The sequence below is a fragment of the Macadamia integrifolia genome, chromosome 9 (assembly GCF_013358625.1).
Source record: "Macadamia integrifolia cultivar HAES 741 chromosome 9, SCU_Mint_v3, whole genome shotgun sequence".
NCBI lineage: Eukaryota > Viridiplantae > Streptophyta > Magnoliopsida > Proteales > Proteaceae > Macadamia > Macadamia integrifolia.
The window spans coordinates 1,109,193-1,121,232 of NC_056565.1; the positions used below are offsets into that span (position 1 = coordinate 1,109,193).

The window sequence follows — 12,040 nt, forward strand, 5'->3', positions numbered from 1 at the left end:
AATTAACTTAGATTAAGTGTATTCAATGGGTTAGTTAAGATAGATTTACACAATGCACCAAATTTCCCCAAAGTTTCCAGTCGTGATTAAGTTAAATTAGGGAATTTAAGTTGAGGGTGTAAGTGGTGACCACCAATGGCTTATGTGGTCACCCCAATCCACTATACATGTATTTAATTTCATATTTTCTAACCCAATTTCGAGTTTAAATGGTGGGGTATAGAGGGTTTGGGCAAAACCCACTATTTATATGGTTTAGTTACCCAAATTTTGGGATTTTACTAGGGAGGGGTCATGGACTCAAATTGATCCATCAATCTTGCTAAGATAAATCTCTTACACTAAACCACTTTCTCAGTTTGTAGTTTTAACAAGTGGGAAAGTGGGTTTTAATAATTTTTTCCATTTCTAGGTTTTGTGTTACTCAAATTGGGGTTTTTGATTGGGATTTCCTAAATGAGGGTTTATAAACTTGAAATAAACCCAAGATTTTGTTAGGGTAAGTTTCCCACACCAAATCCTCTTTCCTATTTGTAAGTTTAGAGAGTGGAGATGTGGGATTCAGTTGGGGCGATCTCTGTTAGCTCAAAAGAGAGGAGAGAGAGAGAGAGAGAGAGAGAGTGAGTGAGTGGAATTTACCTTAGTTGGTAGGAAACCCTTGCTCCTCCCTTCATCTTCCTTCCTTGCTCTCCTTCTCCTTCTTCTTCTTTCCCTTTCTCCTTTCCCTTGCTTTTACTTTGGTAGGTGGAGAATGAATGGTAATAGGCTATTTATAGTTACTTAATTAACTAAGGCCTGTTTGGGAGAAAAAATGGGTTTTCACCCATTACCGGATTAACTCGTTATTTGGCATTAACGGGCCCACTTTGGGGTGACCTGATACATTAATCCATTACCCAATAAGTGGTACCAACCAATGGAGGTGGTTTGAGGTGCACAAGTATGAAGGTTTGGGTCCCACGGCCACATAACCCGATTTTGACTGGTATTTTCACTTTTAAGGTTTGGGGATCTTCCCGTGAAGTGTAAGAGCTTAACTAACATTTTCTTCTGCACCCGGAACCCCTTTCAATTTTTAAGGCATGAGGAGCAAGTGCAAGTGGAGTCATCCTTCCCTTCCTGGCAAAATACGGCTGTTAGTATTCATCGGTATTGATATCCTTCGATGCTTCATTTGTACAATTAAAATAGAAATTTTAAGACATGGGTATAACAATAACAAAGAATGAGAGGAGAGGAACCACCTTATTAGCATTTGGGCTAAAAGCTTGAAACATGGTAAGTGGAGATGATGATGTGGGGAACTTATACTAGCCTTTTAGTTACATAATTACAGTTGCAATGAATTCGCCTCCAAATCTTCCAATGTTTCCATGTAAAATGCCAGAAAATAAAAATATTATGTTGACAAGGTTTTCTATTGTGAAACTTAAAATATATATATATATGAAAATTTTGCGTGGAGAAAATTTTTACAACAGAACAAACAGGGCTGAATAATAGAATTAGATTTTTTTTTTGGGTAGAATAGAAGTAGAGTTTTACTACCTTGATGTTTAGCCAGGATCTACCACATTGGATGGCCCCACATATACAATTGATCTAACATATGACGAAGAAAAAAATGAAATTACGAAATTTCCTTACAACCGATCTAATATAGAGAACATGATGCAATGTTGCCCAAAATGCGATCTCTTGCACAAATATGATGTTTACAACAATGAGTCCCAAGACTCGCAACACTTTATATTGCATTTGTCAACCGTATCATTTATCTAAAATTGATGGTTCAAGGTATTAATATTGTGTCAGTCGTTTGGCTGATATGTATTGATATCATCAATATCTAATACCAATATGATATTAATACTATACTGATGGCATTGGTATAGAAGAGGGTAAAATGGAAAAAAAAAATAAAGACATTGATATTTTAAGGGGTAAAAAATGGTTCAATCTGACACCGGCCAATCCAAATCAATACCAATATCAATCGATGCTGATACCAATGTCTTGCTCAGGTTGGCCTTACAATGACCTTAAGGGAGAAGGGGGGTTGGGAGAAATAAGAGAGAGCCATTGTCATAAATCAAACGGTTTTTATCGTCTTGACGAAATAGGCCTCTCCAACACATAAAAATCATCCACTACTCTCACCCGTGATATGCTCACTGCATCCCTCCAGCATGGGAGAGGATCCGGATCCCAACCCATATCCTTGAGCGACTTCATGTGGCCAGCCACAGGCCCACAGCCCAACAACGTAGAGGGCCCTAAACACTCCTTGAGGCACGGGATAGATTGGTCCTTTGATGATTAGGGTTTCTCTCTCTCTCTCTCACGTGAACTGTGAACAGTACTTTTTAGATTTCAAGCGGAAGTGCGAAAGGAAGAAATTAAGGAAAAGTATAAAAAAAGGGAAAGGAAAGAGTTTCAACAGGAAAAAAGAAAAGAGAGAGAGAGAGAGAAAGAAATATCCGGTTTTGAAGGGCGGATTGGTGGTGCTATTTGAATCATCGCTTTTTCATTGATCAAAAAACCCTCTCCTTCCCCAAACCCAAACCCTTGGCGGCTGACCCCCCAAGTTCCCCCGCGCCTTCCTTTCTCCCCTCTTTCTATCCCCTAGGGTTTTTCTCTCTCCTCCAGAACTCCCGCGCCTTATCCCCCTCTTTAACGTTTTAGGGAACAGGAGTACTCCCCTCCCTTGCTTATCTCCTCCGAAGGTCGGATCATGGCAGCTGCTGCCCCACCTGCAGATCGTATCCTTCACTATAGATCTTGTGTCTAATTTGTTCATTGTTATTTGGATTAGCTTTTTTTTTTTTCCTACCATTTCTCCTTGGGATCTTATTTTTTGTACGATATTGACGCATCGGATTTGATTTTTCGCTCTTTGCCGTCTGGTTTCTGCTGGTGTGTGATTAGATTGATGGGTTTTGTTTAGGGGTTTCTTGTGGATCTGGAGACTATGGATATGTGTTTTTTCCCCCCTTTTTTCACTTCTCTTCTTGGGTTTCGTCATGTTGTATTTGGTTTCTTTTCTCATGAGGAGATGGCTTGGTGAGATTTATTTAGGGTGAGCCATTTGGAAATTTGTCATGGGAGGGGTCTTTAGTTATTGAAAGGGCTTATCTATTTGGGTTTCTGCTATTAATTGTGCTTGGCGAGGTTTTAGCTTGCGGCGCTGTTTCTGGAGATCTATGTTTTTTATTTTTGTGATTCGTTCGAATTTTGCATACGGTATTTTTTTTCTTTCTTTCACAGCAATAAACCAATAATTTTTTTTTGTTTATAAAGGTGTATAGGGTAGAATTTTTGCGGTACCTATTATTTTGGCTATTGGAATTTGAGTGTCAACCAAGTTTTGTTATTATTATTATTAATTTTTTTTTGGGGAAGAGCTTTGTATGTTATGTTAATACCTTAATGGAAGTTCATCTGTTTGAGACAATTGAAAGATGTGTTAGTTTACTTATCTTTCTTTTTTACCCCCTTGTTTTGTTCTCTAAAGAAAGTAATGTTTTTAGTAGCTGACTGATGTTGCGCAAACCTAGACTGTTCCTTAACTCTTCCTACCACAGAAGCTGCGGATTTACTGCAGAAATTGTCATTAGATTCTCAGCCCAAGACTCTTGAAGTTCCTGAGGCCACCAAGAAGGTAATTTGCGACATTGAAACGTACTCTAGCTTTGAATGAAAATTACTGCTTTGGTTCTACTCCTTGTCTTTATTGGAATTTTAACCTCAGTGTCTCTGTTATGATGTTCTTTATCTTTACCATACACAGGCTTCTGCTATACCATTTGGATCAGTTGATGCTGCTGATGTGCCAAATGGTCAAATTCCATTAGAGAGGTCTATAACTCCTCTACTTCAGGACTTCGTGGATCCAACAATGTGCTATCTTCCTAATGGATATCCATCTACTGCATATTATTATGGGGGTAAGTTGATCTTTTGCTCAATACTTTTACCTATATGGGATTCTCTCTGTGCAAGGATTTTGCTACACAGTAACAATTGGTTTGCTGATGCAAATAGTTACAGTTTATTTAAAAATGTTCCTAGTGATTTGTTGATAAATTGTCCTTTTTTTGTACTGTTGTAACCATTCATAAACTCAAAATTACAGGTTATGATGGACCTATTAACGAGTGGGATGACTACTCTAGATATGTAAATCCAGATGGAGTGGAGATGTCCCCTGTGAGTTATTTTGCTTGCTTATATAATTACTTTTGTCGAAGATGTGTGCTTTTGATTGTAGGCATGTTTAAACATTCTGTTTTCTATCTCTTGTCCCCATTACTGATATTACTTGCAATTCTTAAGAGTTTGTTTTGATGTTCAACTTGAATTGTTTGTTGACAGGGAGTTTATGGGGAAAATGGATCACTCATGTATCACCATGGTTATGGATATGCACCTTATGGACCATACTCCCCAGCAGGTTCTCCGGTGCCTACAATGGGACATGATGGTCAGCTGTATGGACCCCAACACTACCAGTATCCTGCCCCTTATTATCAGCCACCAACCCCCCCTAGTGGGCCTTACACTCCTAACCAGCCCACTGTTCCTCAAGGGGATGTTTCCACGTCTGTTGCTTCTGAGCAGGTGCCTTTGCCAGTAGAAACAGCCAAAGGAAATAGTAATGGAATTGTGAATGGGAATGTAGATGGAAATAATACATCTGGGCCATTAAGACCCAGCTACCAAAATTCGTCTTTGAATTCCAATGGGTCATATTTGAGAGGTGTCTTGCCAGGTGGCATCCCTGCTTCTGGTTATCAGGACCCTAGATTTTGTTTCGATGGTATGCGATCAGCTGCTCCATGGTTGGATAGCCCAATTTTTTCGGATGGGCAACCTAGACCTGTTACAAGCAGTTCTGTTTCTTCAACTGTATCGCATATCAGTAATGGTCCTTCTGGGAGGAATTCGAATCTTCGCCCTGTTCCTCATCTTATGGTAAGTTTATGTTTCTTATTTAATTTGAGAACAAAGTCTTAGATTTATTGTTTGTGTAATACTTCTTCTATCTATTGTTTGTTTTTTTTGTTTAATTGATGAATTCATCAGACTTGCACTGTCGGTAATTATTACTCTTTTCTAACTAAATCTATTTGCAGGGTTTGCACCACCCGAGACCCACGTCTGGCATGAACCCTGCTCCTGGATTCATGAATAGGATGTACCCAAACAACAGGATGTATGGAAGTAATACTGTTAGAGGTGGTCCAGGTTTTGGATCAAATGGTTATGACTCCAGGGCAAATGGGCGTGGGTGGTTGGCTGTTGATAGCAAATACAAAAACAGAGGGCGTGGAAATGGTTTCTTTGGCTATGGAAATGAGAACATGGATGGTTTGAATGAATTGAACAGGGGCCCAAGAGCCAAAAGCTTTAAGAATCAGAAAGGGTTCGTACCTATCACATTAGCAGTTAAGGGACAAAACCTCCCATCAAATGTGACTGATATTGAGAAGGACAAGGAAAATTCTAGTTTGATTGCAGATGGCGAACAGTACAATCGGGCACACTTCCCGGAGAAGCATTCAAATGCAAAGTTCTTTATTATTAAATCATATAGCGAGGATGATGTACACAAGAGCATAAAGTATGGTGTGTGGGCTAGCACACCCAATGGCAACAAGAAGTTGGATGCTGGCTACCAGGAGGCACAGGAGAAGTCTGGTGGCTGTCCGTTATTCTTGTTCTTCTCGGTAAGAGATAATCCTGTTAATGGGCCTTTAACTTCCCCTGTTACAGATTAGCATGGTTACAAGGCCATTTTAATTTTTTCTCAGGTCAATACCAGTGGACAGTTCGTTGGACTTGCAGAGATGGTAGGTCCAGTTGATTTCAACAAGAATGTGGAGCACTGGCAACAAGACAAGTGGAATGGTTGTTTCCCTGTGAAGTGGCATATTGTAAAGGATGTACCCAACGGATTGTTGAAGCACATCACCCTCGAAAACAATGAGAACAAGCCTGTCACTAACAGTAGGGACACTCAGGAGGTGGGGTACCTGTTGAATCATTTTTAGTGCAATTTTATTCTATTCATTTGGTTTCATTAACAAGGTTAGTGGTGGTTGCAGGTCAAGTTCGAGCAGGGGCTTCAAATGCTCAAGATATTCAAGGATCATTCTAGCAAGACTTGCATCCTGGATGATTTTGGGTTCTATGAGGCTCGGCAAAAGACAATGCAGGAAAAAAGGGCTAAGCAACAGCAGTTTCAGAAACAGGTAAAACATATTTTGCCCTCGTTTTAGATATTCTACACATCAAAGTAGCTGCATTTGTTTGGCTTTCCAAATCTCTTATTGTGTAGAGTAGTTCTGATCAACTGATTTGCACTGCTGATGTGTAGGTTTGGGATGGGAAGTCCACTCATATTTCTCTCTGTGATGAAAAAGATAAAGAAATGGCTAATGGAAAACCTAGACTACAAAAATCTTTGGAGGTGGTCTCAGCTATGCCTAAGGAGCCGGTGGTGGGCGCTGCTTCAGCAGTTATTCAGTCAAATGGTGAACACAAGATATCTGAAGAGAATGAGTCAGTTGCCGGAGCTGGAGATGCCCCAAAGGGTGCTAAACCAGCTGTGACAGAGAAAAGGGTTGTAGCTAATGGGGTGGCAAATGGATGCTAGTTATCCATGGAATTAATTCTCTCACCAAAGTGGTATGTAGTTTGTGGGGTTGCTTACGAGAGTGGGTAAGAAGTTTTGCTGACCTAGATTTAGCATTCAGAAGCAAACACTGCCCCGACATCCCAAGATTAGGGTCTCCAAGTTGATCTGGCCTACTAGAAGACAATAAAATGTAGATGAGAGATGGAAATGCCTCCTTAGATTTTTCCTAGTTATAGGGAGGCAGGTTCAATATCATCTCAGGATCTCTGAATATTTGAGTCTTTCTTCTCTGCCATTTTGTTTTTTACCGTTATGACCTCTTCCTGTGGCTTTAGGATTTGATGGGTTTGGTTTTATAGGTGGTGGGTAGCTCTCCTAACAGTATTTCTCTCGGGGTTTTGGTATTTTTACTTTTGCCCTTTTCTTTTTTCTTTTTTAAATGTTCTTTCCCTCAATTTACCCTTTTTCTTTGGTTTTTCATCATGTAAATCTGCTTTGTATCTGTAGAAGGACCAGTTATCAGGTGGCATAGTTCAATAGAGTTGGAAGAGCATGAAGAGTTTATGTTTTTACTTTTTTCGTTCAACAAAGACTAGTTAGTTCAACGTTCTTTGGTTTTTTGGCTAAGATTAATTTGTTCAACTTTTTTTTTTTTTTTATGGTGAAATAACTTGAATATATCAAGTTGCAGCACTAATTGTGTTCCGCCACTTTATTGTTTGGCAATCCGAGAAGGAGAATCTTATATCAGCATGAACTAAAGAGCCAACTGATATATTGAAAAGCCAACATAAAATCAGGTTATATTTGGAAGAATTTTGGTTTGGCACTACTCTTGATCTTTGCTGCATGTGTTGGTAGATTCATTTGGCGTCTAATGAAACTAGACAACTTGTGGGACATTATCAATGTTTTGCTCTTCGCTACATCTCAAATAATACTTATATATTGGGAATCTATACAAAATTTGGTCAAAATCAAAATGTAAAAACTTTTGTGATTGATACTTGACATAATTGTGTTAGTAATTTCAAGATAGTACCAAGTTGTGGTGGATGCATCACTATGAGCGGGATATCCATCTTTCCAGAGGGGGTTTAGTAGTCATTTGCAGGGCTATGTTTCTCTTTTTAAAAAAAAAAAAAAAAAAACAATCCTTCCCTAAGGGGAAACGGTAACATCTTTGATGGCTTCATTCATTCATTGGAATTGCCCACCTCTCTCTCTCTCTCTTGTGGTGTGGGTGTGTTACAAAATTTCAAAGGGGAAGATCATGCATGGCCTTTGGTGGGAACCCTAGTCATGACTCATGAGGCAGACAAAACAATAGCCCATACACTAAAAGAGGCACTCAATCATGCAGCCTCAACCCACCCCCACCACCACGTCAAAGTCCTTTGCTGCTTAATCTCCGCCTCTATTGGATGGTGGATATGACCCTTTATAATCAAAACATCTCTTCAATCCCCTTATAAGCCCATTCTAATACCTTGCGGTTCCTTTATAAATATCTTGATATCTCCCCCCATCTTTATATGGTCGCCACTTTAGATGAACTGCTTATTATAATCATAGAGGTGTCATCTTTTGCTAATCTCTTCCCCATTTGAATTTAAAATTAAATTCTAATCTCAAAATCTCAATTATATGGAGCTTATTGTGTGAGGAAGATAGAATGCAGAAGACCAAACCAAAAGGACTGTCTTGTATTGGAGGACATGGTTTCTAAAGTTTCAAAAGTCCTGTAATTGTTAGATTATAGAATGAGAATGACTGAATAGGAAATTGGGATCTACCCATTTGGTAAGGACTAATGAAATGGGAAATAAGGAGTGAAACAATGGGTAACCTAAAGAATAGATTTGTTCCGTTCTTGCAAGTAAGGTAACCTGAGTGTGGCTAAGCTTAAGCTACCACCCTCTCCTCCTAAGAAATGTATGTGGATTTTCACGAGAGGTAATAAAACCTTGCCAAGGCTTTTAACATTTCTTGGGTCTGAAAAGAATTTTGATTTAGGTCCCAACTACCAGTCAAATTGTTACTTCTTTATATGCTCAAATTGCCACCCACGGCCCCCCAAAATGGCAATTCCGTAGATTATTAATCAATGGATTAATCTTCTCACTCGAGTGAAGAGTGTCAAGTACTTTACCCAAACCCCTCCTTCCCTTCCTTTTTTTTTTGGATTTTAGGTATCCTTCATTTCTATTATTTTAATTTATTTTACTTTCATTGCTCTGTTTTGCTTTTGCTTAGATCAATGTAGTTGTCTCCATTAAATTGGGATAAGACTGAGTTTGTTGTTGTTGTTGGTATCCTTCATTTAAGAAACAAAGAAACCACCAATCTAATGCTAAGTAAAGGAAGAACATTCTCATTCTGACATAGGGAACGCTCAGACAACCCCTATTTTAGAGGGACAGGAGCATCTTTTCACAGTGGCCTAAAAAGAGGGGTTGTGTTTGAGTGTTCCTTACACTAAACCAATAGAGTTTTTTTCATCGCTAAGTAATATATAAGTTGGGAAGGGGTTTGATGCCAGGCTGTGTGGCCCCTATGCAATGGGAGCGTGAGTGCTAGCATCCAAGGGGAGGGGTAGTGTAATCATTTCATTGCTCTATTTGAGAGGGTAATTCGAGGCACTGTCGGGCCTCATTCTTTTTCCTATATAAGTTTTGTGTGAACTTGGGTTTGGTGTTTTTACTTGGAAAACCTTAGAATAATGATGAACCGAACATCTTGAAAAAAGTAGAATGGTATAACAAGATTAATGTGGTCGACCCCAAAATACTTTGGTTTGAGAGAAAGCTTAGGCATTGTTTGGTATGTATCATATAATAGATTTTGAATCTATAATGCATTATAAAATCCGATTCTTCTCTATTTTCTTGCTTCATCAAAATATGGTTTTTTTTTTTGATAAAAAATCAATATATATTCTCGTTAGACTCACAATTTATTCTAGGAATGCATAACAAACACAGCCTTCATTTGTGTTGAATTGAGTTGTTCAAGATGTATAGAACTACAAATCAGGTGATTTAACATTATTACCGTGTTTCTTCAACATTTGGTATATGTTAACATTTGGAGGTATTTGGTAGGGAAAATTATCTGTGGAAAGGCACATTTAGAGAGCTTTTTTTTGGGATCGAAATGATAGATTTTGTTTCCACCAACTAAAAAAAAATTGATAAATTTTGCCATGTGAAAAGTTGATTCGGTAATTCTTACCGTTACATATGTTGAAAAGGGTTTGAATTGATCACTTATAATATTTCAATTCCAAATTTAATCATTTACACACGTTTGTAATGGGATAATCTCATCTATACATCCATTCATCTTTGGATGATTCTTAAATTTTCGATTCATCACTTGCAAAGTTCGTTTAGATTAAAATTTAGAGAACATGTGAGCCGTGCTTAGGGTAATCCGGTAATGATGTCTTCTTATCCATTGAATTTCTATCCCTTTTGGTTGGCAAAACCAGTAATCCAAAGAGACAAGATAGGAAAAGAATATGAGAAAAGGACAAAAGAATCTTAAAACTGTTTTCCATTTTCCTGAGAATTTTAGGGATGGAAGAATGATAAATCACGTGCATGCGGGAGACATATGTTATCTCTGCTCTGCAAAGGGAGCCAGCCAGAAGGGCAATAAGCCTATAAAAAGGAAAAAAATTTAAGCAAAAGAGAGAGAGAGAGAGAGGAAAAGGAATAGAAAATGAGTAGCAGTAAAAATGGAAGTAGAAAGATTTATCCACACTAATCAGGAATGATTCTTTGAGTCGAAATAGAATGCCCTTTTAGGACTCTCCTGCTTCATTGGGGAAGAAGGGTTGGGGCTTAACTGGTGTAAGATTAAATATAATAACCATCTTGTTCCAAGAGAAAGGGGGGGGGGGGGGGACTGAGTCTGATGATCTTTACATATGGAGATGGAGAAAGAAGAAATTAATGATACTAATACCGCTACTGTTACTACTCAGTATGAACAGAGGAGGGCAAAGACATCCTCATCTCTATCACTTTCTTGTGAGAGTTGGAGTGCTTATAGCTCACAAAGGTGGGGCTCTTGGCTGGCCGATACTCAGGCAGCAACCTGCCTGACTTGAACCTCACCCCACATGCATTGCACAGTGTTTTGGGACCTAGAGGACCTGCCCTCCACTGTGGTGTCCTTTGAGACAGACAATGAGTGCACCTCCTTGGCTGCACAACCACATTACCACCACCCTCTGAGCTCTCCTTGCTCACCACCACCTCCACTTTCTCCTGTCTTCTTTCCTCTCCATCTCTTGTTTTTCTGCTGATACAGGTGTTGCTGTTACTACTATTGTTCACCTTGTTGGGCAGAATGAGTTCACTATCAGCTAACCAATATGCTTGCCGGAGTAGAGGAGGATCTGAGGAGCTGAGATGAAGGATTTGGTTTTGTGGGTATACTCCCATATGAGACCAATTGCTTAAAGGGGCTGCAGTAGCTCTTTTCCTTTTGCTTCTGGCCTTGCCTGGTGGGATTACAAAGTCTTGATGAAGAGATGGGTTATGATGGTTTCTCTGTAAGGGCTTTGAGGCTTTTGGCTTTTGGTTGTTTTGGGTACTTTTAGGTGCTGGGATACAGTTTCCACTGCTGGATAAGCAGTCCTCTACAAATATTGAGAGCCATTCTAAGCCAACATCACCTTCCTGCATTTCAATAATAATAATAATAATTAAAAACAAAACAATTACCAAAAAATTGAGGATTGAAAATATAACATACAATCATATGGCAACTATAATATAGGGCTATGATTTAACTCCTTAAAGAAACTCTGCTGCCACCATCAGTATTCCAGAAAGAAAAATGTAGGAATTTTTTTTTTTTTAATCTCCAAGTAACCATACATGGTGAGGAAAGCTCGAGGAGGAACAAAAATTTAGCAAAAAGGTAAAATATGAAAGGAAAAAAACACCCAGAAGAACCGTCAAATTTTTTTTTCCCTGCTTAAACGAAAAACAAGAGATAAGGTATACAGGTACTCACCGTGTTTTCAGCTGGGAAAAGGTCGTCCAAAGAACCAGAAAAACCCCCAAGCGAAGAGGGAGCCGGAGACATAAGCTGCTCCGGCGGCAGTTCTGACTGCAAGCCACCGGAGACTGGCACATTCCGAGAGAAGTCCATAGCCAAGTATAGTTAAGGTTGAACCAACCAAAAGGAGCTGACAGCGAAAGAGAGAAGTTAACAAAAGTTACAAGACACAAAGTAAATGTTTTTTAGTCCCTTTCTGCTCTTTGTGGAGTCGTTTCTGTCGGTAGAGAAAGCAAAAAACGGAAGAACCACACCGCTCTAACCCCCCCCCCCCCCACACACACACACACACAAAAGGTCTTCCGCACAGGGCCACAGCACACA

At 39.2% G+C, this 12,040-nt stretch overlaps 2 protein-coding genes across 2 annotated transcripts; one reads left to right on the forward strand and one right to left on the reverse strand.

Moving 5' to 3' along the window:
• Positions 1-2,444: 2,444 nt before the first annotated feature.
• On the forward strand, positions 2,445-7,267 carry LOC122088593 (YTH domain-containing protein ECT4-like). The gene is made up of 9 exons (XM_042657907.1): positions 2,445-2,762; positions 3,585-3,661; positions 3,791-3,947; positions 4,136-4,209; positions 4,375-4,974; positions 5,136-5,729; positions 5,814-6,026; positions 6,108-6,254; positions 6,380-7,267. The coding sequence occupies exons 1-9, from the start codon at positions 2,735-2,737 to the stop codon at positions 6,656-6,658; spliced, it is 2,169 nt and encodes a 722-aa protein (XP_042513841.1). The 5' UTR covers positions 2,445-2,734; the 3' UTR covers positions 6,659-7,267.
• A 3,104-nt stretch (positions 7,268-10,371) lies between these two features.
• LOC122089841 (GATA transcription factor 2-like) lies at positions 10,372-12,002 on the reverse strand. The gene is made up of 2 exons (XM_042659555.1): positions 11,672-12,002; positions 10,372-11,331 (listed from the first exon to the last, which is right to left on the reverse strand). The coding sequence occupies exons 1-2, from the start codon at positions 11,807-11,809 to the stop codon at positions 10,624-10,626; spliced, it is 846 nt and encodes a 281-aa protein (XP_042515489.1). The 5' UTR covers positions 11,810-12,002; the 3' UTR covers positions 10,372-10,623.
• Between the last annotated feature and the right edge of the window lie 38 nt (positions 12,003-12,040).

What these genes read in the sequence shown, in the direction of transcription:
- LOC122088593 (XM_042657907.1), top strand. Translation starts at nt 2,735, where the DNA reads ATGGCAGCTGCTGCCCCACCTGCAGATC. An exon ending in GCCCTGTTCCTCATCTTATG is followed by an intron (nt 4,975 to 5,135) that starts GTAAGTTTATGT and finishes ATCTATTTGCAG; the next exon opens with GGTTTGCACCACCCGAGACC. An exon ending in CGTTATTCTTGTTCTTCTCG is followed by an intron (nt 5,730 to 5,813) that starts GTAAGAGATAAT and finishes ATTTTTTCTCAG; the next exon opens with GTCAATACCAGTGGACAGTT.
- LOC122089841 (XM_042659555.1), bottom strand. Translation starts at nt 11,809, where the DNA reads ATGGACTTCTCTCGGAATGTGCCAGTCTCCGGTGGCTTGCAGTCAGAA. An exon ending in TTTTCCCAGCTGAAAACACG is followed by an intron (nt 11,332 to 11,671) that starts GTGAGTACCTGT and finishes ATTGAAATGCAG; the next exon opens with GAAGGTGATGTTGGCTTAGA.